Source organism: Rhamphochromis longiceps, linkage group LG7, assembly GCF_057381845.1.
Source record: "Rhamphochromis longiceps isolate RC_006_pf linkage group LG7, R_longiceps_female_GT1.1, whole genome shotgun sequence".
Lineage (NCBI taxonomy): Eukaryota > Metazoa > Chordata > Actinopteri > Cichliformes > Cichlidae > Rhamphochromis > Rhamphochromis longiceps.
Genome location: NC_140563.1, coordinates 57,301,515 through 57,325,785, shown reverse-complemented (window position 1 = coordinate 57,325,785; position 24,271 = coordinate 57,301,515). Strand labels below are relative to the sequence as shown.

The window sequence follows — 24,271 nt, the reverse complement described above, 5'->3', positions numbered from 1 at the left end:
CTACTCAGATGTCTGTGGTGGCTGTCCTGTGAGGAACACAACAGCTTTCCCATCAGAAACACTACATATTGATTTTTTTTTAAGTATATTTAAAAGCAGATGAATTAAAAAGATTGAGGACTGTGACATAGTTAACTGTATGCATCTACAGGAGGATAAAAATGAATGAAAAATGTATGTAATGTAAAAATGTACATTTGGTGAACCAGGTGATTTTCCAGAGATGTTAAAAGTGCTGGTGGAGTATGCATCTTGCAGCTTTCACTTTGGTACGTTTTTATAGATATCTGTTTTTAGATTTTGTTAGCTCTCGCTTGCCATGGCAAAACACCACTATTGCAGGGTGCCCAGAATCTGTGGCAAAACAATCCTAAATCATAATGACAATTGCATTGTTCAGGAGAACGACCAGCAACTGCAGGAAGGTTTTATTTATCTTGTGTACAGTCACTGGGAACCATGCAGTTTGGAGAGCTTCTGTTCCCACCCGGCGTGTAAACAGCAGCGGACCCGGAAACAGGAGCAGCGTGGAGTGCGACTGTAGCAGACCCACTGTGAACGACTTTAGTTTCGAGCTCTGCTGAATGTTTGGTTTCCAGCATGGATAATACAACAGACGGGACGTGGGACAGATTACCAGTTAAACTCAACGAGAAGATTTTGCAAACGCTCGATGAACTGAAATTCACACACATGACACCTGTACAGGTCAGTGAACACTTTCAGCCCGTGGCTCACACCTCTCCTCAGTAAACACTAAATCTGATCTGTTGGAATTTTCCCTTCTAGTCTGCCTGTATCCCGCTGTTCATGAGTAACAAGGATGTGGCTGCCGAGGCGGTAAGTGCGCCATTTAACCATTAAAAATAAAGATCACTGAATTTTATTATTGCAGATGTTTCAGAGTTATGGTAAACATCCTCCCATCCACCCGCACATCCAGCCAGCCAGCCAGCCAGCCATTCAGTGTCACGGGTGTCTGGATCCTCTCCCAGCTGTCCCAGGGCTGCAGACAGGGCACACACTGGACAGGTCGCCAGTGTGTTCCCGGGCTGACAAACGTGGTGACCATCCATGTGCACAGTATACATTATACCGATTAACCACCACTGCAAGTACTGACATTTGAATTTAACTGGACAGGAAAAATTGTCTTGACAGGGTCATTCCATATAAAATCCACCCAATCTGGAAAAGTGGACCCCCAGACATATCCGCTGGTTGTTGTATTTTCAATGTATGTTATAATAAATCATGCTATTTTACCTTAAGAATGTGAACTTTTTCAAAAACCTCATTTATCATTAATAATTTTAAATATGGGTTTTTGATGCTGCCTGAAAGTAAACGCAGAAATAAGCTTCCGGAATCTCAGAGCTGATGTAACCACCTCAACCTGACACCCCCGTCTGCCGCAAGGTTATCTGCTCAGCACACGTGTAGAGAGTGGTTGTCCTGTGAGTTATCGCAGCAGCCTCTTGTAGCTCACTGAGTGTCATTTGATTGCAGGTGACTGGGAGTGGAAAGACGCTGGCTTTTGTCATTCCTATTATAGAACTCCTCCTGAAGCGGGAAGAGAAGCTAAAGAAGATGCAGGTAAGATTGAAAGCGAAGCAAAGATGGCATTTAACCCCAGTTTAAAAAAAAAAAAACAATAGGATGACTAGCAGTGTTTGAAGTAATTAAAATGAGCTTTTGTTCTTTTTTGTGATATTGTTATAGAGTTTAATACCTCCTTGATCCTGAACAGCTGAACTCTGAGTTATGATAGTTCTTGATATTTTACAGATAATCTGTGAAATATACAAAGCCTCAACAATATGATTTGGACACTTTGTTAAGCCCCAAATAATGTCTTTTGCAGGTTGGTGCCCTTGTGATCACTCCCACAAGAGAACTGGCCGTACAGATCAGTGAAGTGATGGAGCAGTTTATTGAGAAGTTTCCACAGTTCAAGTAAGTAGAAGATACAGTGTGAAAGGGGTGTTGTATATAATACAAACCCCTTAGTTAATAAGATGAAAAATTCTTAAAGCCTATTTAAATGAAGTGTAATGGTAAAAAAAAAAGTGTGAAAGTGAACATGTTTGGTTGCACTCCATATGTCAGAAAGAGCAAATAGTGGATGGAAATTTGTGATGTGCTCGTATGGTGAAAAAATCTGCCTTTAAGAGTGTGGTTAGAAAAGTCCGAAGTTGGTGAGGGTGGCCTCTGCCTCTACAGCTATCCTTGGATAAAACTGGAAACTATTCTAATGGCCGTTAATTCATTATTGATATATACTGAGGTGTCAGAGGTTGTCAAATGTCGTCATCATCATAATCTAAGAATGAAAGTGTTTTAGATTAATGTCGAAATTATCCCAGTATATAATACTGGCTTTAATAAATACCTGGCATTATATAGCAGACAGGAAAAGACCATGGCGATGTGCCCATTTACATATGTGACACAGTTACTGTGGTACTGTCACAGTTACTGAAAGAAATATAAAACTGATGAATGTGTGCAGACAGAGGATATACAATGTGTAATAGGTAAAGTTGCCACTCTGCTCCTTAAACAAATAGCAGTGCATCACTGATCATGTTATTAATGTGAACCTATGTCACCCACAAAATACAAGTAAAACCCCTTGAAAAACATAATTATTATTTTAACTGAACTGTGACTGAAATAGTAACCGGTTGTATAAACCTCTACTTCATTAATGATCAGAGAAGTCTTTCATGTTTTCCCACTTGGTGTTTTTCAGGCAGATTTTACTTATCGGTGGCAGTAACCCAGCAGAGGATGTGGAGAAGTTCAAGGATAAAGGGTATGCGATGATCTGAGGGCCTTTCCACTAACACACAACTAGCAGAGTTTTTCAGCTGGACTGAAATATATCCATTATAAGCACAATGATCCACAATCTTGTTCTGTTAAGAAGTAAAAATTGGGCTGTGTTAATGAAATTAGTTTTTCTGAATGGCTCTTCATATCAATGGACCCAGGAGTATTATATCAAAAACTCCTGTGCTATCCATCACAGAATCATATTAAAAACATCCAAACCGCTTGAATTTGTGCATCTGTGTCTCAGAGCAAACATTGTGATTGCGACACCGGGACGCCTCGAAGATATGTTCAGGAGAAAGTCTGATGGTCTGGACTTGGCCAGCTCAGTTAAAAGCCTGGATGTGCTGGTTCTAGATGAGGCCGACAGGCTGCTTGACATGGGATTTGAGGCTAGGTATGGAAAAACTCTTAACATTTATTGTTTTCAATGCCAGAAGAAATTATCCTGAGGCCTATAGCACCTCTTCAGAAAGCTACTCAAATGCATATGAAACATGGAGCCCACAAAATGAATAGAATTTCACTTGCCAAAATAGTCAAAAGGACTTTGCTTTTTAATGCTTTAAAGTTGGACATTTTAACATGTGAGGCTATGGGAATTGACTCAGTTTTGAAAAAAGGTCTAGTGACTGTTAGAGGAACTGCAGTTTTTTGTGCGTCACTGCTGGTGAAGTCTAATGTTAAAGCACAGAGCACGACAATAAGAACTATCCAAATACTTTGTGTGTTTGAATTTTGTAGTGCGTTTTAACTCGTTATGGGTAATAGTCTGTATTTGTGTATCCAGTCTAAACACCATCTTAGGTTACCTGCCTAAGCAGAGACGTACAGGCTTGTTTTCAGCCACTCAGACCCAGGAGCTGGAGAAGCTGGTGAGGGCTGGCCTCCGCAACCCCGTACGGATCACCGTCAAAGAGAAAGGCCTGGCCCCTGCTGCCACCGCCCAGAAAACCCCTTCCAGGCTGTCCAACTACTACACTGTGAGACATTTATTCATTAATGTAGAAAAGTGTAGCAATGACACAAAAAAAATCTCATGCTTTTATTTCAGATTTGTAGAGCAGAGGACAAGTTCAACAACCTGGTGGCTTTCCTGAGGCAGCACAAGCATGAGAAGCTTCTGGTCTTCTTTAGGTAAGTTAAAGCGGTACACAAAAAAACTTGGTAGCTTTCAACTTTGCTCGTGTGTTGTGTGAACCACTGGACTGCAAACTCATTGTCATGACAACAGTTTCTTTTATTGGAAAATGTTTTTCTCCGTGACATGTCCGATTAGGTCTGTTATGACACGATTCCTTGTCATCTCGTCTTCAGTACCTGTGCTTGTGTGGAGTATTACGGTCGAGCTCTAGAGACGTTGGTCAAAAAGGTCACCATCCACTGCATCCACGGCAAGATGAAACATAAACGCAACAGTATCTTTGCTGACTTTCGGAAACTAAAAAGGTAAAATTCAGTTTGTGTGTACAGATACAGAAAATATGGCTGTTTTGGGGGGGGGATTTGTACATCATTTTTTTGCTTGTGTGTCATGCAGTGGGATCTTGGTGTGCACGGACGTGATGGCCAGAGGCATCGATATCCCTGATGTTAACTGGGTGCTGCAGTATGATCCTCCCAGCAGTGCCAGGTGAGTCAGTACTAACTACATAACTGGATCTTTTGGTCACTGTATGCACCTCTTGTTTTTGCATTTTATTTATTTATTTGGTCTGACTCAGTGCCTTTGTACATCGATGTGGGCGAACAGCAAGAATCGGTAATTATGGCAATGCTCTCGTCTTCCTGCTTCCAATGGAGGAAACCTATGTTAACTTCCTGTCCATCAATCAGAAGGTGAGTTCAGCAGAAACTGAAAGTGATCAGTAACTTTTCACACCACCTCTCTGCTCTGGTTGCTCCTAACCGAGAGTCTGTGCTAGTTCAGCATACTTGAGACCTCTTTACTTGTATGGTTCACTTACTGGGGTGGCTGTAGCTCAGGTGGCAGAGCAAGTCATCCACTAATCAGAAGGTCGGTGGTTCGATCCCAGGCTGCATCCTGGCTGCATGGCAAATATCCTTGGGCAAGATACTAACCCCGTGTTTGCCTACTGGTGGTGGTCAGAGGGCCCGGTGGCGCCAGTGTCCGGCAGCCTCGCCTCTGTCAGTGCGCCCCAGGGCAGCTGTGGCTACAATGTAGCTTGCCATCGCCAGTGTGTGAATGTGTGTGTGAATGGGTGAATGACTGAATGTAGTGTGAAGCGCTTTGGGGTCCTTACGGACTAGAAAAGCACTATACAAATGCAGGCCATTTACCATTTACTCAGAACATCAGCAGTCGGGTTAGGTGATCACATGATCATGAGGACTATGGAAGTAAACAACCTCAGTATCACAGCTCCTTCATTGGATTACTGTTGCATATTTGTAATTTGTTCAGTTGTAAAAAGCAATGTGTTTTTTAAATGAAGGTCTTTAACCAACATTTAAGAAAATGTAAGCCCCCTTTCACCTGCATGCTCAGTAGTGTTAAATGATCTGTAGGCAAGTAATGTCCCACACCTTTAAAAATCCAACCCAAGTACAAGGTTTAAGTTTACTAGGATTATATTTATATGAAAGCTCAGAATTATTTTAAAATTGCTTGCAACCAAAAAGGAGAAAAACAGAAATAAATTTGCTGTTGATAATATTTACCACAGGATTTCTAAAAGTACACATTTTTGCATGTTTTGGTTTCTGTCAGCTTGTCCTTCACAATATATTCAACTGTAGTCACGCTTACTTTTTAAAAAAAAAATTCAAGTAATAATTTCCATCAAATTGCAAAGGAAATTCTTGGAAATATTTTCCATTCACAGCTAAATTCTTCAGAAAATTATAAGGTGCACAATATGGAACCTGCAAAATCTCATCTTGTTCATCTACTCCCCAGTGTCCACTCCAGAGGATGTCCCCAATAAAAGACGTGGTGGATGTTCTGCCAAAAGTGAAGGCCATGGCTCTGGAGGACCGGGCCATGTTCGAAAGAGGGATGAAAGCATTTGTCTCATACGTCCAGGCCTACGCCAAACATGAATGTAGCCTCATCTTCAGGACCAAAGGTTAAAAAAAACAAAACAGCAAGCACATGTGTAGAGCATCCTAAATATTATTCAAATACAAATTTGTTGTATCCACAAACAGACAAATGTAATGTGTCACATTTTCGATGTCTAGATCTGGATTTTGGCTGCTTGGCACATGGCTTTGCACTTCTTCGCCTGCCCAGGATGCCTGAACTGAGGGACAAAAAGTTTCCTGATTTCATTGAGACGACAGTGGACACAGACACCATCCGTTACAAAGACAAGAACAGGGAGAAGCAGAGACAGAAAGCACTGGCTGAGCTCAAAGATAAGACTCCCTTTCCTAAAAAGAACTTTATAAAGAATAAGGCCTGGTCTAAACAGAAGGGCAAGAAGGAACGCAGGCAAAAGATGGCAGCCAAGAGAAAGCACAACGAGGTATTTCCGTTCATTCATCATTAATGTTTAATTAAAGACATCTGATGACTACAGTTTTAACTTTTGTGTTTTTGCAGGATTCTGATGTGGATGATGAAGACCTGAAAGAGCTTTTAGATGACACTCGTCTCCTCAAGAAACTAAAGAAAGGCCAAATCAGTGAGGAGGACTTTGAGCAACAGATAACAAGTGGAGCAAAGTCGAAACACAAAACAGAAGAACCGTAACAGTTTGGAAGAAGACAATGGACAATATAACAGCTATTCAGATGTATCCACCGGAGTTGAATTAAATCTCTGACACACATTTAGTTTTTGTTGGTAGTTTTTATTGGAGAATTGTGAAGCAGTTATAAATAAAGTTTGATGAGTTCATCGCTGACTGCAGATGGGGTAAGGACTCCCAGGTCAGTGAAGAGGAGGGTGATGAGGGAGGGAGGTGTGTAATCAATAATTGGATGTTCTTCTGACAGGTTCTTTGCAGTCTTCAAGGTGTCTGCTTTGTACTGTTGAGCCCCAAAATAGATATGTAAGGAAAGCTTCTGAATATAAAATAAGGGGGAGAGAAAGAAAATCTGTACAGTTTTACCTTAAATTTATCTGGCACGTCCTGTTGGTTGAGCGGGTACAGACGTACGAATTTGAAACTCTCTGCCACGACGTAGAAGGGCTTGTTGTGTGCCTTGGAGCACAAAGCCATCTGATAAGTGCCGATCTGCAAGACAAAACACAAAAGTCTATTATTGTATCACAAGCTGTGTCACATTTATCACTTTTAGGGTGAACAGAGTGCAACCCGTGTCACAATTTTAAAATGTCCCATAAAGACAACACATGCGAGCAAACATTAAGTTACGGTTTTAAACAGACTGTATATCGCGGTCTCAAACTCATATATTGAGGTGAATAATTATAAGTCAATTTGGCACTTGAAGTTACTTTTTTGTTAGAGAGGATTTGTGTGTTGTTGAGTGCAATGTTAAGTTCTTTAAAAAGCAAAAAAATGATTTAATACAAAGGCAATATGAGCAGAAAGCACAAACAGGGCTGGCTGTGTTAGAGTTATTTGTTAAAACTATTTTCACTAGCAGTCAAAAACTAATGTGTACACTTATGTCTGCATTTTTTTTGTTTAATACGAACAAAATTATAGCAGAACTGCTACCACGTGTGGTCAGAAAGAAAGTACCAATTTGTTTTTTGGTAGTTCACTGAAAGGCTTCAGTTAAGAGTGAGAAAAACATTTTTTTTTGCCTTGTTATTCAATATTTGAAATTTAAAAACACAAACAAACAAAACACTACATTTTCAGAAATATCTGTGGGTGTTTTGTTGCTTGTTTGGGGTTTTTTTTGTACTACTCAAACACTAAAGTGGCCCTCCAATGAGATGACAGTGCCAGCAGTGGCCCACTGCTCATTTCAGTTTGATACCCCTGCTCTATATTAAAGATGTAGCTGCCATGATATCACTGAGGCATCATTGGTTAGCGAAGCCCTGTTATGAAGCTGCAAACTAAACATTTCCATTGTCTCCATGTTGGTGTCTTAAAACAAGATATGAAAAGTGAGCAGAGCCACACAGTAAAGCATACCCTGCTTTATCGGGACATTGATGGAGACAATAATTTATAAAATGATCAGAATACAACACAGAGAACCCTGTGCTGTAACCTGACATGCACCACGTTACAAATGTAACTACAGATCACCTTCAACACACTTGGTTTATCATAAAGCGTCATTTATGGCTTGCCTAGACTACAAAATGTTGTGACGTATGGTTTGGAGTTGACGGCACTAATACAAAAACAAGTAAAGAAAAACAGGAGGCCAAGAGAGGCCCAAAGAAGAAGCAATAACCAGCATTTTAACACTGATTTGAATTTGATTCAATTGAAGAGCATCTGAGTTTTTACTGGAACACACCTTATTGATGATCCCACCACTCTCCACAACTCCCTCAGCACCAACGATGACTAGATCCACTTTTTCCAAGACGTATCTGTAAAGAATGACAGAAAATACAAAACTAATGCAAATGACATTGACAAGAGACATGACATTAAAATCAGACGTTATTAACATCTGTATCCACCCCACAGCTGCGTCCAGCACCACCGTTACTGGAACATTGAGTTTCCTCAGGGCTTCTGCCATGTGTTGCCTGAATAATTAAAAAAAAAAAAGGACATTATTGAGCCTGTGTCCTTTCAGAGTAAGACTACAGTACAGTATATAGACTGCTCCCTCACCCAGCTGCATCAGGCTGTGATTCAGTCACATAGACAGAGAATCGTTTCTTCTCAGCTGCAGCTTTTTCCAGCACCCTGAGGACAACTCTGGAGTAGGAGTGAGTCAGGATTTTCTGAGAGAGACAGGGAGAAAAACAAAAATAAAAAAAAATGCATCACTGAACCTTTTCCCTGTACAGAACAAGAATTAGGTTGTGTTCCATACTTACAGCGCCATCTTTGATAAAGGTGTGACAGAGCTTGGCAACCTTGGTCCTTGACATGGAGATCTTCTCTAAAAATAGTTCTCCTCTCTCCTCCATCACCTTCTTACAGCGAGACAGGTCCTGAAAAGAATAAATGTTAGCATCTGCCTTGGATTAAGATAACGGGTCTGATCATGCAACCTCTTTAAATCTGGCCAATCTCCATAGCAGTTCCAGCAGGACTGCTATTTCTAAGTTCCGTCTAATGGTCTTTTTTTTTTTCTAAAATCTTGCATTTGTGCATCTACAATGTGTGCTAGAACTTCTTTGATTTGGATTCCTTTTTGGGAAGGAGAATGACATTTCAAAACTGCCAAGGACGACAAATAAAAGGCTCAATAAAACATGGTGGAAGCAGCATAACGGGAGGGGTCCCTAGTGAGCTTGGCTTCCAGTGTCCCTAGGTCACAAATTTTTATTAGTGATGTGAAAAACAGAGCTGAATCTATACTGAGGTATGCAGAGCTACAATTTCTGCTTACAGCAAAAAACAGCCACATCCAGCAAAGTCCCACAGTGACCCAAAACACACTCTAAAAGTAGCGCTGGAGTTTTTGATGGTCAGGAAATGGAATATCCTGAAGCTGTTGGTTCAATCACGTTATCTTAACCCGATCAAACTGTGTTTCACTCACTGAAGACAAAACAAAATACAGACCCATAAACAAACAGTAACTAAAGACAGATGCAGTAATGGCCTGGCAAATGTCATGAAGGAGGAAACACATTCTTTGGTGATGTCTGTAAGTTCCAGGCTTCAACCAGGCATCGACTGCAAAAAAGTATGAAAAATAGTCACAACTACTTTCATTTGTCAAATTGTGACACCTCCAAACCTAACAGTTTTTTCTTTACTTTGATTATATTTGTTCTCCTGTATGAACCACAATTTTGCTGTAGAATTGCAGTGTCTCTTTTAATAAAGTTCTTTCGAGAACAGTAGCACTTGCACAGCATCCATAAGGTCTGACTCGATAACGTACAACAGATCTGGTAGTGCTCTGATGATTTCACTCAAGTTATTCACGCTTAATCTTGTTCAATGTTTGAATGTCCAACGCCAAACTGTCTTCACTCACCTGGTGCTCCAGAGATGTGAGGCTTATGAAGCGCAAGAAGAGCTCCCCTCCCGAGGAGACAGCCACAGAGGAGTCCACTCCTGTAAGGCAGTCTGTGGCTGACGTCAGGCTCTCCCTCAGGCCCAGGATTGTTTCACCTGAAGGGGGAGAGACAGCTTTGTCATCCTAGTAGTTCCTTACAGTGCTCTTTGATTGATTGATTGATTGATTGGTAATTTATTTCAACATGTGAACAATATACAAGTACATTTAGAAAAGAAATAAGAGAGAAAAAAAAACTATACAAATTACATACAAAAATCTGTGAAATCTTTATTTCATTTATGGTAGAAAAATAATAATTCTTATTAAAACTGTACTTGACATGTGGGCTTCAGTAACTTTTTAAAGCACTCTAGATGCTGTTTTCAGATCTTGGCCCACATGATTATCGCAGAGAAACGACAAAAAACACTATTTACAAATTGAGAAAACACAAAAAGGCTAAATTTCACGTCTTCTTCTCCACATCCAAGCGAGAATAAGAAAAGCCGAGAGGTGTCTATATTAACACCAAGGGCTTAACACTAACCTTTATCTCTCTTTAGGAATTCAAGCAAAGTGCGGATAGCAGCAACAGCAGAGGCCATGTCCGGGTCTTTCTTCATCTGATCCCTGAAATACTCCACCAACTCTGTCCCAGAGATAGAGGCACAGAGATATCCAGTTAATATTTCTAACACAAAAAGCAGAAAATTATTTTTAAAATAGAGTAATTTACCTTCGTTGTTCATCCTGAAAGCAACAACAGCGCCTAAAAGATAACCACAGAAGATTTCTACAGGTTTCAGTCAGTGCGCTCTTTCTAACACATGCCAGAGCGGCTGACTCCGCTCACTGTCTCTTTCTTTCAAACGAAAATATTCACAGCGCTTGAAATATTGTTTTAAGTCAGCCCCACTCTGAATGGCAGCAAAACCCCGCTGAACTCTGTCTAAAAGTTGCTCCTGTCACTATTTCCAACTTACACACCATTAGCTCATCCTGCAGAAGGCAGGTTGACGTGTCGCAGAGTAATGACGTAGACAAAAACGTCTCCCAGACGCCGTGCCGTTCACGTGAAGTTGGAAATGTGACTTTAATTCGTTCATGTGTTTTTTTTTCTGTTTTCGTTTGTTTGTTTTTATAAACCACAAAATAACAGCAAAGATTGTAAAATAGTAACATAGTAATGCAGAATCTCCACAAAGTGAGTGAAATGACCATAAAGCAACAACAGAGAGATAGAATTGTCTATTAAAACCTCAAAGATATTCACTTACCTATAACGAGAGACAACCGGACCATACGAGAGTCAGAGACAAAACAACTGGTGAGGAACCATTTGAACTTTTTATTGGTGTCAGGTCCATCCATGTTAATGAACAGTACAGCACAGACATTTAATAAGTTGCTTATTCCATTCTGTAATGTAACTTAAAGGACATATAAGTGTTTCTTAGTGTGCTCTGGGCACAGTGGGTATAAAGAGGTACAAGAGCATAAAACAACGTTTATTATGAAATTATTATGAAATATGTCTTCATACCAGCAGTTATGATATAATGACATTTATAATAATGATGTACCTTAATTGAACTACACAGCAATATTACGGGCCATTTATGAAATTAAGTATACTGCTTACACAGGGTGAAGTGTCAACACATACTTTATTGTTCCATAATCCAGCTTCCAGTTAATCTCGATACCTTTCACAGCCACAAATATAGCTAAACTGGTCCCAAACCTTTAACCTGTACCACAGTATATGAACTAAAAATGTAAACACCAACGCACATAGCAAGAAAATACATATTTTAAAATGTTAATGAATTAAATTAAACTTGCTAATTAATGTCAATAATGATTTTTAGTGGGCTAACTTGATTCCAATAGCTTGTAAGCACATGAAGGAAAAGCCAAAGATTAAATGCTAAAAGTTAAAGAAGGAATAATGTTATACAGAGTTCTTGGAGGAGCTGAAGTATGTGAAGGAAGAGACTATTAAAGAAAAAGTGGAATAGTCAGGGAAATGAAGAACACAGACAGGAGTACTGGGAGGCTAGGTGTATGGCAAAAAGAGATGTGTCAAAGGCAAAGGCTAAAAGCTCATTGTGAGGCTGGACACTAACAGCCTCACAATGAGCTAAGGATAAGGGAACTTGTGAGGATAAGGGAACTTGTGAGGATAAGGGAACTTGTGAGAGAGACTGAGCTGGAAAGGATGTGCAGCAGTGATTTGTCACATAGTAGGAAAGATGTGTTAACAAGTGATGAGAGTATGGTGAGAAGATAAAAAGGAGTACTTTGAGGAGCTGATGAATGAAAAAATAATAATAGAGAGGGCGATGGATGGGAAAATGATATCAGGAAGTCCAGAGGATTAGTAAGGAGGAAATGAGGACAGTGAGGACAGTGAAAAGGGAGTTTGTCCAGATTTAATTCCAGAAACAAACAATGCACATTTACTGACAGTGGGTATAACAGACAGTTTGCTGGGAATAATACAAAACATTTTTATACAAAATCTGAACAAGTTTAAAGTGTTTTAATTCCAGAAAATCTCAGGTTTTAAACATCTATCACAATGGGCAGTGCACAAGAGAGGTGACGAAAAGAGTGGCGACACAGTTGAAGATTCACCCCTGTTTGGTGTGATTAAGAGGGGCAGGATTAGAAATGAGAACATCAGAGGGACAGCTCAGGAGTTTGGAGACAAAGTTCAAGAGGAAAGCCTGGGGTGGTTTGGAAGTGTGTAAATAGGGCATAATGTATATATTAGACAAAGAACGTTAAATATGGAGCTGCCAGGCAGGAGTAATAGAGAAAGATCGCACAGAGTCGCACAGAAAGAAGACATGCTGAGGCCTGGTGTGACTGGAGAGGATGCCAGGGATAGGATGTGATAGAGGTAGCCCAATACACTTTAATGACTCCTAAAATGAAAATAGAAGAAGACTTGTTTTTGCTGTTATTATTATTATTATTTATTTATTTTTGATCATTATAAAACTTAAAACTGAAAAAAAAAGTTTGATAGTAAGTCTTTGTCCATTTCTTCAGGCCAAGCCCATTCTGCAGTTTTGAATTACACCTGCAGAGGGCCACATGGTTCTTTTCTAACAACCACTAACTTTATCATTAATTATGGTTTTTCTCCGTTTGCTTTGGCACAAACTTCACACCAGAAACATCATTCTCACTTCTTAGTGCAGTTCTAAAATCAGTAACACATTTCCCCTACCACACTAGCCTGTCTGAGTATTTTTATACACACTGCTATTATTTCTACACATACTAAACTACATACACTTCTAGAGATATTTGTTATGGTGTTGATGCACTTCTCACGATGACATTTTACAACTTATGAAAACAGTTTATGTTTCTTAGTCAGAACCTTAGGTCTGTCACTTTCCTGAATACTGTCCAGCACTGCATTAGTGTTTACAATCAAGTTATTTCAAATTGTTTTCAAATATGTAAAAATGAGCAAATACAGTCACACACTCTTGGTGTTAGCAGTGAAATTGTCCTTCGGGTGAAAGCACGTTCTAAGAAGAAGTTTAGTTGAAACACACAGAAATACATACAGTCCTTTGTCCTTTTGGCACGGGTAATTACATGCATATACTATACATATAGATCCAACGGCCACTTTATTAGTTGCATCTTACTAATCTCAGCTTGGACTGCCTTTTGTCTTCAGAACAGGCTTTAATTCTGTGTGTTATAGACTCAACAAAGTGCTGGAAACATTCATCAGCAATTTGAGTTTCCTGTTCTTAGCTGACAGGAGTTGCACCTGGTGTGGTCTTCTGCTGTCGTCAAGTCAAGTCAAGTCAGCTTTATTGTCACTTCAACCATATACAGTTAGTACACAGTGAAGTGAAACAACGTTCCTCCAGGACCAAGCTGCTACATGCAACATAAATTTACAACATAAATTAACAGAAAACACTAAACTAGCTAACTAAGAGGCCTAGTTAGCTGGCTAGCGGAGACAAGACAGACTGACCTAACATAAATTACAACATAAATTAACAAAAACTAACTATCTAACTATCTAAGGAAGACTTTTTCTTTTTGGTTAACAGACAGCAGACAACAAAGTGCACGTGCAAATGTGCAAACAAGAGCAGCAAGTGACAGTGTGACAAAAAAACACAACGTAACATAATAATAAGGTTTTGTGATGATGAGTTGAGGTAGTGGAGGAACAGTAAACATTCCTTAGTGTAGCAGCAAAAATTAGGAAGTAAAGAAGTTAGTGCAAAAAGTCCAGTAATAATATTGTGCAAAAGAGCATTTACAGGTTGGTGTGTACGATAGATTGGTGGTGTAGGTCAGTGTGTTTGCGCTTGTGTTGATTAGTCAGTCCAGTCTCAATGTTTTGAGGTAGTTGAGTTAAGCTGAGTGATAATGTGTGTGTGTGTGTGTGTGTGTGTGTGTGTGTGTGTGTGCGTGCGTGCGTGCGTGCGCGTTTATCAGTCCAGTCCCTTTTTGCTGAGGAGACGGATGGCTTGTGGAAAAAAGCTGTTGCACAGTCTGGATGTGTGTGCCCGAATGCTTCGGTACCTTTTTCCAGATGGCAGGAGTGTGAAGAGTGTGTGAGAGGGGTTGTTGATGTCATGATTAAGTGACATCAAAGACATGCAAAACAAATCCAAATAGACTCCACAGAGACACAATATAACTATAAAGAGATTTAAAATCTGTGACAGAAAGAGATGAAACCAAGGACAGAACAGAAGACACAAAATGACAACATGAGGCAAGCAGAAAAGAACACAAAGCTCCTGAGACATGCTCAAAATGACTGACGGATACAAAACAAGGCCAAAAGACACATAATGACTCCAAAGAAATGTCAGATGTTTGAAGGAGATGCACAGTGACAAATAGAGACATGGGACAGAACCTGCCAGAATGAAAGTGGTGTAATTTTGCTGTTGTTTTTCAGTCTTGTGTTAAGACGTGGGGGACATTTATACTCTTACTCGAGGCCAGTCTATGCAAAGTACTAAAAAACAATAATGAATCAAACAGAGTAAAAATATGAAATCTTCTTCGTCCTTTCCTCGCACACTCTCTAGTTTTAGCGTCAAGTTTTCTGGCTGGAGTGAAGTAGAGAACATCAGGCAGCTTGCAGCCTCTTTGTTCTCCTCCTGGCTCAGCAGGGAGACGGCTCTTCTGAGTGCAGCTGCAGCCTTCCGCCCCCCCCTCCTCTCGCTGCTCTATCAACCCGCGCAGGCGCAATTGGCTCCTCTGTGCGCTCTACTGTTTGCATTGTGTCTGAGCTGCCGGCGAGCTTTAAAAATATTATACCCACCGCGGCAATGTCGGGCAGGTCGGTCCGAGCTGAAACCCGGAGCAGGGCGAAAGATGACATCAAGAGGGTTATGGCCGCTATTGAGAAAGTACGAAAATGGTAAGAGGAAAAGTAGAAAAAAAAGCAGGGTTCGTTATCTATCACGAGAAAGGCTTGCTTGTTGGGGGAGGAGAGGGAAGGAGCGAGACAGAGCGAGGGATGAAATTGAAAGAAAAGGACATTTTCTGAAGTGGATTTCACGGCAGATGTACTTGCAGCTCAGGTGCACCGGGGCGCACTAGTGCGGTGCACCACCCCGTCCATCGGCGGGCTAGCACGTTTAGACTACATGTAGCCGGCGTATTTTTCCACTGATTTTAACGGCAAGGGTTGAACCCAGAAGCCATATTTCGATGCAGTCACATGAAGCCATTGCTGCCCGCTGTTGAGCTCGTAGCACAGGCGGCGGTTTTTAGGATCGAAACGTCTAATAAGTCCGGACTTGGAAACAATTTGACGACGGCGCTCTTGAGTCGGAGCAGTTTAGTCCGTCTGGAGTTTTAAATTAAGCGCTTTGAGTCGCCCTTTAGGTCTGATAGAGACTGAGGCACGGTGGGGGTTGGGAGAGGGAAGTAGGCTACTGTAGTGCATGGCTGAACACGTAGTGACTCAGTCTTAACGTTTAACACAAGAAAAAAGCCTTTTATACACATTTGAAGGCTCCGATACGCCGATTTTTGTTATGATAGTATACACAATTTAGGTGTGAAAGCTTACTTAATGGCCAAATTTATTTATTTATTTTAAAAATAATTTATATACATACATTATATGTAATTCCCAGGTCGGCGTAGAGTTTTCGTGGTTTAATAATGTCCCTGATGTAACTAATATTGTGAAATTAAACTTAAATATGACTTAGGGCAGGGAAACTCATTTTAGTTAATACAGACCGGTTTGAGATATATATATATATATATATATATATATATATATATATATATATATATACACACATATATATATATATATATATACACACACACACACACACACACACACACATACATATATATATATATATATATATATATATATATATATATATACACACACACACACACACACATATATGTTCATTTGTGAAAAAATCCAAATTGTGTCCCTCGCGTGTTTGTAGCGCTTCACTTTGGCATAATCACTTTGGTATAATTTTACAACTTTTAAATTGACCAGAATTTAAGTTTCAGTACCTAAAATCACAACAAGATGTTAAAAATCGGAAGGTCAAACTGAAGAATCAGAATTGAAGTATTTTTAAGTAATCGGCATTGAGTTATTTTTGAAAGAGTCAATAAAAACATCTTACTGGTTGTTAGTTTAGAGGAAAAGAAGAGCCAGTAAGATGTTTACCCCTCTCACTTTATAATTACCCAAGATTATTGGGTTACTGGTCGGATTACAGAGAATACTGACCTCTCCTTCGATTGATTAATCAGTAATGGATCCATAGAAAATGATTCAACAGACCACATTTCTCCCATATTAGCTTATTGCTAATATGAGTTCCCTGTTAAATTCATAATTGAACTGAAAATCGTTCTCCCCACACAGAAGATATTCAGGCTCGGTCATTTCTGAAAGACCTCCCTGAACCTTATTATCCTACCACAGCACTTCACTCTCAGGCTGCTGGTTTATTTGTGGTTCCTAGAATTTTAGACAGTAGAATTCAGAGGCTTCAGTTTCCATAAGTTCTCTCTCCTTTTAAGATTTTAAAGTTCAAAACCTTTCTTTTTTCTTTAAAATTTCTATTTAGGACTGGATCAGGTGACCCTGAACCATCCCTTAGTTATGCTGCAGTTGGCTTAGGCTGCTGGGGGCTTCCCGTGATGCACTGAGTGTTTCTTCAACATTCGTCTCTTTTTACTTTCTGTGTGTTTATACAGCCCGACTGTATTCAGTCATTAGGGAATATTCAACTCTGGTTCTTTCTCCCATAGTATGTCTTTTGTCATCTCTCTCTCTCTATGCTCTTCACTTTCAACCCCAAGCGGTCAAGGCGGACGGCCGTCCCTCCCTGAGCCTGGCACTGCTGGAGGTTTCTTCCTATTAAGAGAGTTTTTCCTTCTACTGTAACCAAGTGTTTGTTCATAAGCGATTGTCTGATTGTTGGAGTTTCTAATATTGTAGCATCTTTACTATACAGTACAAAGTGCCTTAGGTGACTGATGTTGTGAATTGGTCTTAAATCTCTTAGAGTTTTTTGAGTTTTTTTCTTTCTTTTCATCCCCCCCCCTCAAAACTACAACTAAAATGTAAAGTTTCTCAGCATTAATTAAAATAATAATGAACTAATTTACTGTTTCATTAATTTTCAAAGCCATTTTTAAAAGGCACCAATAATCCTGGTATCAACTTCACAATTCTTATTTATAGTACTTTTTTGTGCCTATTTTTAGAGCCTAACTTATTGCTTCATCGCTTGTTTTGTCAGATCAACAATCCCAAAGTATTAATTTCAATAGTATGAGGAGGAGAATACTGGCAAAGTATCTGATCTGAGAGGCTGAAAGTTACAGCGAGTAATGTGAGCTGATAAAAGGCAGTAAAAAAACAAGGTTGTGATTATTATTTATTTCTTTTTTACCCCTTTGCATTTTAAAGACCAGAGAAATGAGTAACTGAGAATACGAGTGTTCAGCATACGAGTGACTAAGCAAACCAATCGCAAGCTTTAACCTTTGGTGTTCAAAATGTCAGGTAACATAGGATTTCTTATTTTGTAGCTTCAGGTTACTATCAGAAATGTTTAAGACATTCAAATATTCACTGGAGAATGGTAAATGGCCTGTATTTATATAGCGCTTTTACTAGTCCCTAAGGACCCCAAAGCGCTTTACATATCCAGTCATCCACCCATTCACACACACATTCACACACTGGCGATAGCAAGCTACATTGTAGCCACAGCCACCCTGGGGCGCACTGACAGAGGCGAGGCTGCTGGACACTGGCGCCACCGGGCCCTCTGACCACCACCAGTAGGCAACGGGTGAAGTGTCTTGCCCAAGGACACAACGACCGAGACTGTCCAAGCCGGGGCTCGAACCGGCAACCTTCCGATTACAAGGCGAACTCCCAACTCTTGAGCCACGATCGCCCAAGGATCATGTTTACTTAATTGAAACAGTGGTACCTTACCAACAACAGTTGGTACACTCTGTACTCTAAGAACATAACTGCTATACTAATCCAATACTTTTTTTTTTTTTTATTGTATTTTACATTCCTATAGCATCATTTATAGAGTGGCTACAGTTATATCTACACTGCTTTCACACTGGCCCAGAGCCCTTGAGTCAGTTTGGTTTTTCTGTGCCTTACAGGGAGAAGAAATGGGTGACTGTTGGAGACACGTCCCTTCGCATCTACAAGTGGGTGCCAGTTACAGAGCCCAAATCAGATGATGTGAGTTCATTATCATCACCACCACCATCATCAAAATCATCAAAAGCTGTATACTGATTTATCCAAGCTCCGGGCTGTGTTTGTTCATCTTCCTGTCACTTTATTGCATGTTGGAACCAGTTTTACTAACTAACATTGCGCGTATTCTCCTGCTTCAGAAGAACAAGAACAAGAAGAAGGGCAAAGACGAGAAATATGGCTCAGAAGTGACGACTCCAGAGAACAGCTCTTCTCCAGGGATGATGGACATGCATGGTGGGTGTTTATGCCATGCTCCAAAAGCCTATCATCTGATATTCTGTCATAAACTGTGGAGTCTCCCCACAGCCACTACAATCCAAAATATAAAATGTATTTATAGTTGTATGATACAGCTTCACTTTACAGAAAATGGCAAAAAAAAGGAGAAAAGTAAGTGAAGCTGTAGGACTTCCAGGCAAGCTTGGGAAAGTGAGATAATGTATTCCAGGCATTTTTGGAAGGAAGTTCTTCCATTGGCTGAAACATTCCAGTAACCATACTTGCGTGAGTAACAACAGGCAAACCTTTATCCAGTCTTTGGTCTGAACACGCCACCTATCATCTCAAGGCAAAAAAACAGAAAACAAAAAGAAAACCAGGCAGGCCCTGTGCTTTTTTTTTAATCAAAGGTTTCTAAACTGGAGGAAATGGTGGATTTGTTAGTGACTACTTTTGAGTAACACATTAAGTTGATTTGTTTTTGCAGTGAGCATTCCCTGCAAAACCTACAGTGTGTGTGTTCATGCTAATGAAGAAGCATGTCACCCAGTGTGTCTGTGTGGCTCATTGATGTGTTTTTAATAGTTTTATGGGGTTTTTTTTTCCAAAGACAGCAGTGGTGCTATGACACAATAATTAGCTAGATTTTATCACAGAGATTACACCCTGATAATGATAAGCGGAAGAGAATGGATGGATTTTTTTTCTTGCCTTTTTAAAGTTCCCTGTTTTTCCTTTGCATATTGTTTTTTCTTCTGTTGCATTATCATGGCGTGAAAATTGACAGCGTAGACCCTTTAATACTCTTTGGAGTCATTCATTTAATTTTTTTTGATTATGAATCAAGTATTTATAAAAAAAAATATGAGCATGACACTTAATGCTGCAAACCAAAATCTGTTTGCCTTTAAAGTGACTGTGCAATACTTTCAATTTGTGTCTTTGCTAGATGACAACAGCAACCAGAGCTCCATCGCTGACTCGTCCCCAGTGAAACAGGAAAACAGTTGTAGCACCAGCCCTGCCCCAGAGCCCACCTCCACATCACACCGTGACAATGGTGAAGCCAAGACTGACCAGAGCCCAGACAGCAAGAGGGGTTAGGCACTTGCAAACACACTTCCAAATAAACAGACAGACACACATACTTTAAATGACAGTCTTATCCAAAGCTCCTCTAGCAGGTGGTGGAGTTGCATTGTCAGATGGGTGAGGAGCCCCTTCCTGTTTTTGTTTTTATCCTCAGAACAAATAGCATCACACTGTGAGAAGATTAAAATGACTGCTTCTACATAGTCAAACACTCATACGGGGACCACAGACACAGTGCAGCTGCCGTGCTGTTCCCCCCGGGACTTTAACCGTCAACCATCTTTTACCGCCACCCTCAATTCATCTTAATGCCAAAACCCCCTCTCATACATTCACATTCTAACTTACATATTATATTTTTGCATATCTCAATGTACTCCTCACAGCAGCAGTCTTGTGGGGGATTGAACCTGGAAATATTGCACCACGAATTTGAACTGAGTGCACAATAAGCAAAGATTAAACATGTTATACTTTTCAAAGAATAGTGTAATACATTCACCATTCAATTATGGACCACAGAAGTAAAAACATTACAAGAAATAAATCCTAGAATGAGGTAAACAGGCCAATGAGTGTGTCAGTGTGCGTCTATAGTCTTGCAACCATAACATTAATCAAACCAATTGTTTCTGAATTGATCATAAATAAGCTTCAAGAAAAAATGCCAAACACACTGAAAAGAATTGGTGTAACTCCAAAAGTGAAAACTGTAGATAAATTTGAGGGTGTTTTTGGCAGTTCATCTCTGTGACCACACTGTCATTAAAGTATAAAGTATAAGACAATTCAACAGGTATGTGTGCTCTTGTGCTGATCTATCATTGTCTTAACAATCTCCAGGTAAGAGCATCCCTTCATCAGAGACCTCAGAGAGAGCACAAAGTGCCAAGAGAGACAGCCTGTCCTCAGGGGAGAAGGACTCTTCAGACAGCAAAGCCACTCAGGTATGAACACATCTGTCTATAAAATTTGAATCGGTGTCATATGATCTGCTGTTGTAACCCCTAGAGGGAGCAGCTGAAAGAAGAAGAAAGTACATCCACTTTACTTCGCTTCTCAGACCCAGAAGATATCCTTTATATACAGTCTATCATATTACTATTTATTAGTCCAGAAAAATCCTCAATATTTTCTTTTCTTCTTGCCTGTAGGACCTAGAGGATGAAGCCCCGCCCAGCAAGAAAAGCAAACTGGAGTCCTCATCTCAGGACTTTGAGGAGAGTTAAATGTTTGGGGCTGAGTCATTACTCTTCTTCAGCCTCCTGTCTCTTTCCCTTTGTCCTTCCTCCATTAACTCTAGATAATTTAGGGCTAATGGACATACTGGCTCTCCTCTCACTCCTGTTTTTCTTCCCTCACCTTCTCCTCTCTACCTAAACTAAAAGGGATAATGGACGTCTCCCACCCTTCCTCTCTCACTTTCACCCTAATGGCTGCTTCCCCTCCAGTTTGTCATCTTTGCTCCTGACACTCCCCTGTCACAGAGGGAGAATGGATATTACCTCTGTTCACTGGTCCCCCTCCGTGCTTCCTTCCAGTCCTCCACACTTTTCACTAATGCCAAGAGACACGCCGAACCTGGGCTGCAACCCCCTCTGTGAACAGGGGCAGCGCTGTCAGCCAAGCCACCACCAGGCCAGATGACAAACACTGACCTGCTTCTGTGACTAAAAGAGTTAACACTGGGATTAGGATGAGGTCAATCGCAGACACTGCTCTGAGACCATTTTTTAAACGTTTCACTGCTAAGGGTTTAGCTCAGGATAACTGAAGAGGCTAGCCTGGTCTCAGATCAGCGGCTGCGGGGGGAACCTCCACCCTAGGACCACGTCACTTCAATCCTCCCGATGCGCCTCCTGTTAGACTAATGTTCTATATTTGTTTAGGAAGTGTTTAGGGTTTTTTTCTCAGGAGGGTCAATGCACTGTTATGGTATGTCACAATCGATCACAGATAGATTTGCTGCTGTAGTGGATGTCTTTTTTCTCTATCCATGAAAAGTTCACCATTGACATATGTTTTTGTTTTTTTTGCTTTCAAAGAGAGTTTGTTTATGGTTCGTAGAGGAAGAATATGACAACGGTACTGGTTGAGATACACTCTTGGTTAAGTAGTAAAAACAGGCATAGCTAGCGTAGGTCCTGGAGGTGTGCCTTGAGTTGCTATGATTAAATACACGTTTTAGGTCAAGCAGGTTTTGAATTACAATTTTGGTGCCATGTTTTGTTTTGTTTTTTGCCTTACAATTATCACTAAATAGTTTTAGCCGATATTTATTTTTTACCTACAACTGTTTTTCATTTAAAAAGAATAGATGAACATTTTGGGAAATATTTGCTTTCTTGCAGAGAGTCAAACAAAAAATATGGCATTGTCACAGCCAGGTATTAGTTAGCTTAGCTTGGTATAAAAGCTGGAAAAGGGAAATGGCTGGCCTGGGTTGGTCTAAAATCAGTCAAATAAGAACTAGGAACACCTGTAATGTTGCAGCAACACACAAATCCACCAGGTTAAATTTCCTTGATGGGTGTCGCCCAAAGTAGGACGGGACAGGAAGTGGCAGAGGGAGAAGCTAGCCTAGCAGAAATAGTATTTGATTTTGGTTATTTTACTTTTGTGAATTTTTCTCTAGGGGGTCACAGCTTCTGTCAAAGACAGTCTGGCGCATAACTCCCTGTGAATGACACGACTTAAGTTTTAGATTTGTTTTTTTTTTTGTTGTTGTTTTTGTCCAAAAGCTTTGGAGATGTTAGTAGGTGAAACTAGCTTACATGTTAACATGCTATTTATTATTTATTTACAATTATTATTTTTACTTTTATACTAGAATGAGACGAAGAAAGAGACGAAGTCCCTCATTACTTCTTGGCACATAAGAAAGTGTCTAACTGTCTCCTGCCATGTAATCGCGTTATATCGCATTATCATAAAACTCTCTGCAAGGAAGCAAATTGGCGTGTTATTCCTTTACACAGTTGGAGACTGGAATTTGAACACTACCCAGAAGTTAATTTAGTTTTGTCTTGTGAAAATGTTGCAATTTGTAAACTTCAGTCAGAACACCAGTTGTTGGTCTTTGTCTACTTCAGGTGTTTGTTTGTTTTTCTTTTAGCACCTTTAAGTAGAAATTGACCAATTTCCTGGACCGGTTTTCCCACCTGCTCCACCATTTAATCACTTCTCCTCTGTGTAAGTCTTCTGTGTATCACTACTTCTCTATGACCTACTAAAGTCTTTTAGCTCAAACATTGGTTCTAATCCTCCTTCAAGGTGCTGTCTGTTGGCTGAATCCATACACATGTGGCATCAAGCTCTTGGTTTTGTGCAAAGTTGTGCAATTTACTTGAACTTTGTTGTGTGGATTCAGGCCTGTGACCTCTAATGTACAACCTCACACATCTAAGATTTACTTTCATTAATTGAGATTTCCTTGTCAATTTGGATTGAAATGAATTGACTCACCACAAATCAATGATTTCATAACATAACAGGGGCTTTATGATGCAGAATTACTTGATCAGATTTCAGCAAATCAGCATTCACATGGATGGAGAGAAAAGAAATTTAAAAAAAAATGTCTTGGTATAGAGGACGGATTAGCATATACCTCATTCCCAGTCCAGCAGCGCTGGAACTTAAAATGCTATTGTATTGACATTAACAGTTATAAACAGCATTATGTACACTCAGTTTAAGAAAAAAAATCTCACTTATGTTGTAGCTTTCATCTGATCGAGCCAATTGCTTATAGTTTGCTCATAACTGTAAAAAAAGAAAAATGGAAAAAAAGAGCTGTGAGATATAAGATCTTGTATGTTTTGGGGTTTTTTTTTTTCTTGGGACCATATTGTTTTTCTTTAGATCTTGTACAGATTTATGGTTTGGTTTGACTTATTTATTCCATCAGTAGTGCTTGGTTTTTATCATGTCCAATGGTTTTGTTTTCTTAATAAAAGTCACAAAATTTTCTGGGTGTTGATGTTCAGTGTTTGTTGAGAAGAAAAAGGGCACGAATCATGAGGACATCTGAAATAGCAGCCTTATCAAAGTATGCTTTTTGCTTTTGAGTGGCTTGTTTCAGCTTGCTTTTGCCAGTATGTGAAAGCTACATATTCAGACACACTTTTTTTTCATACCTTTGTTACAGTGGAACAAAGACATGAAAATATTAATAGTAGGACTGACTGCCCAAGGCCCCAATACCAGGAGGGGCCCTTGGAAGCCTCA

The 24,271-nt window shown here is 39.9% G+C and overlaps 3 protein-coding genes across 4 annotated transcripts; 2 read left to right on the top strand and 1 right to left on the bottom strand.

The window, feature by feature from the left end:
* The first annotated feature begins 493 nt into the window (after positions 1–493).
* ddx55 (DEAD (Asp-Glu-Ala-Asp) box polypeptide 55) lies at positions 494–6,639 on the top strand. Its single transcript, XM_085414529.1, has 14 exons — positions 494–708; positions 790–840; positions 1,510–1,596; positions 1,865–1,956; positions 2,756–2,818; positions 3,086–3,235; positions 3,629–3,821; positions 3,893–3,975; positions 4,156–4,287; positions 4,379–4,471; positions 4,563–4,677; positions 5,759–5,927; positions 6,043–6,329; positions 6,407–6,639. The coding sequence occupies exons 1-14, from the start codon at positions 601–603 to the stop codon at positions 6,554–6,556; spliced, it is 1,773 nt and encodes a 590-aa protein (XP_085270655.1). The 5' UTR covers positions 494–600; the 3' UTR covers positions 6,557–6,639.
* eif2b1 (eukaryotic translation initiation factor 2B, subunit 1 alpha) lies at positions 6,636–10,957 on the bottom strand. Its single transcript, XM_085414531.1, has 9 exons — positions 10,667–10,957; positions 10,478–10,579; positions 9,907–10,043; positions 8,792–8,908; positions 8,583–8,695; positions 8,426–8,494; positions 8,257–8,332; positions 6,918–7,043; positions 6,636–6,834 (listed from the first exon to the last, which is right to left on the bottom strand). Exons 1-9 carry the CDS (start codon positions 10,677–10,679, stop codon positions 6,679–6,681), a joined length of 909 nt encoding a protein of 302 aa, XP_085270657.1. The 5' UTR covers positions 10,680–10,957; the 3' UTR covers positions 6,636–6,678.
* Positions 10,958–15,183: 4,226 nt separating this feature from the next.
* On the top strand, positions 15,184–24,011 carry bcl7a (BAF chromatin remodeling complex subunit BCL7A). Of its 2 annotated transcripts, none has more exons than XM_085414526.1 (6): positions 15,184–15,358; positions 18,628–18,709; positions 18,871–18,964; positions 19,899–20,048; positions 20,885–20,988; positions 21,196–24,011. In XM_085414526.1, exons 1-6 carry the CDS (start codon positions 15,267–15,269, stop codon positions 21,268–21,270), a joined length of 597 nt encoding a protein of 198 aa, XP_085270652.1. In that variant the 5' UTR covers positions 15,184–15,266; the 3' UTR covers positions 21,271–24,011. The 2 variants fall into 2 exon arrangements, with proteins under 2 accessions (XP_085270652.1, XP_085270651.1); XM_085414525.1 differs by having other exon boundaries at positions 15,187–15,358; positions 18,868–18,964.
* Positions 24,012–24,271: the final 260 nt, after the last annotated feature.

Bases quoted from the DNA above. Each gene is read 5' to 3' on its own strand.
- ddx55 (XM_085414529.1), top strand. From the start codon at position 601: ATGGATAATACAACAGACGGGACGTGGGACAGATTACCAGTTAAACTC. The intron at 3,976-4,155 runs GTAAGTTAAAGC...TCTCGTCTTCAG, and splicing joins AAGCTTCTGGTCTTCTTTAG to TACCTGTGCTTGTGTGGAGT. The intron at 4,288-4,378 runs GTAAAATTCAGT...TGTGTCATGCAG, and splicing joins GACTTTCGGAAACTAAAAAG to TGGGATCTTGGTGTGCACGG.
- eif2b1 (XM_085414531.1), bottom strand. The intron at 10,044-10,477 runs GTTAGTGTTAAG...CTCCCCCTTCAG, and splicing joins ATTCCTAAAGAGAGATAAAG to GTGAAACAATCCTGGGCCTG. The intron at 6,835-6,917 runs GTAAAACTGTAC...GGGGCTCAACAG, and splicing joins ACGTGCCAGATAAATTTAAG to TACAAAGCAGACACCTTGAA.
- bcl7a (XM_085414525.1), top strand. From the start codon at position 15,267: ATGTCGGGCAGGTCGGTCCGAGCTGAAACCCGGAGCAGGGCGAAAGAT. The intron at 18,965-19,898 runs GTGGGTGTTTAT...TGTCTTTGCTAG, and splicing joins AGGGATGATGGACATGCATG to ATGACAACAGCAACCAGAGC. The intron at 20,989-21,195 runs GTATGAACACAT...TCTTGCCTGTAG, and splicing joins CAGACAGCAAAGCCACTCAG to GACCTAGAGGATGAAGCCCC.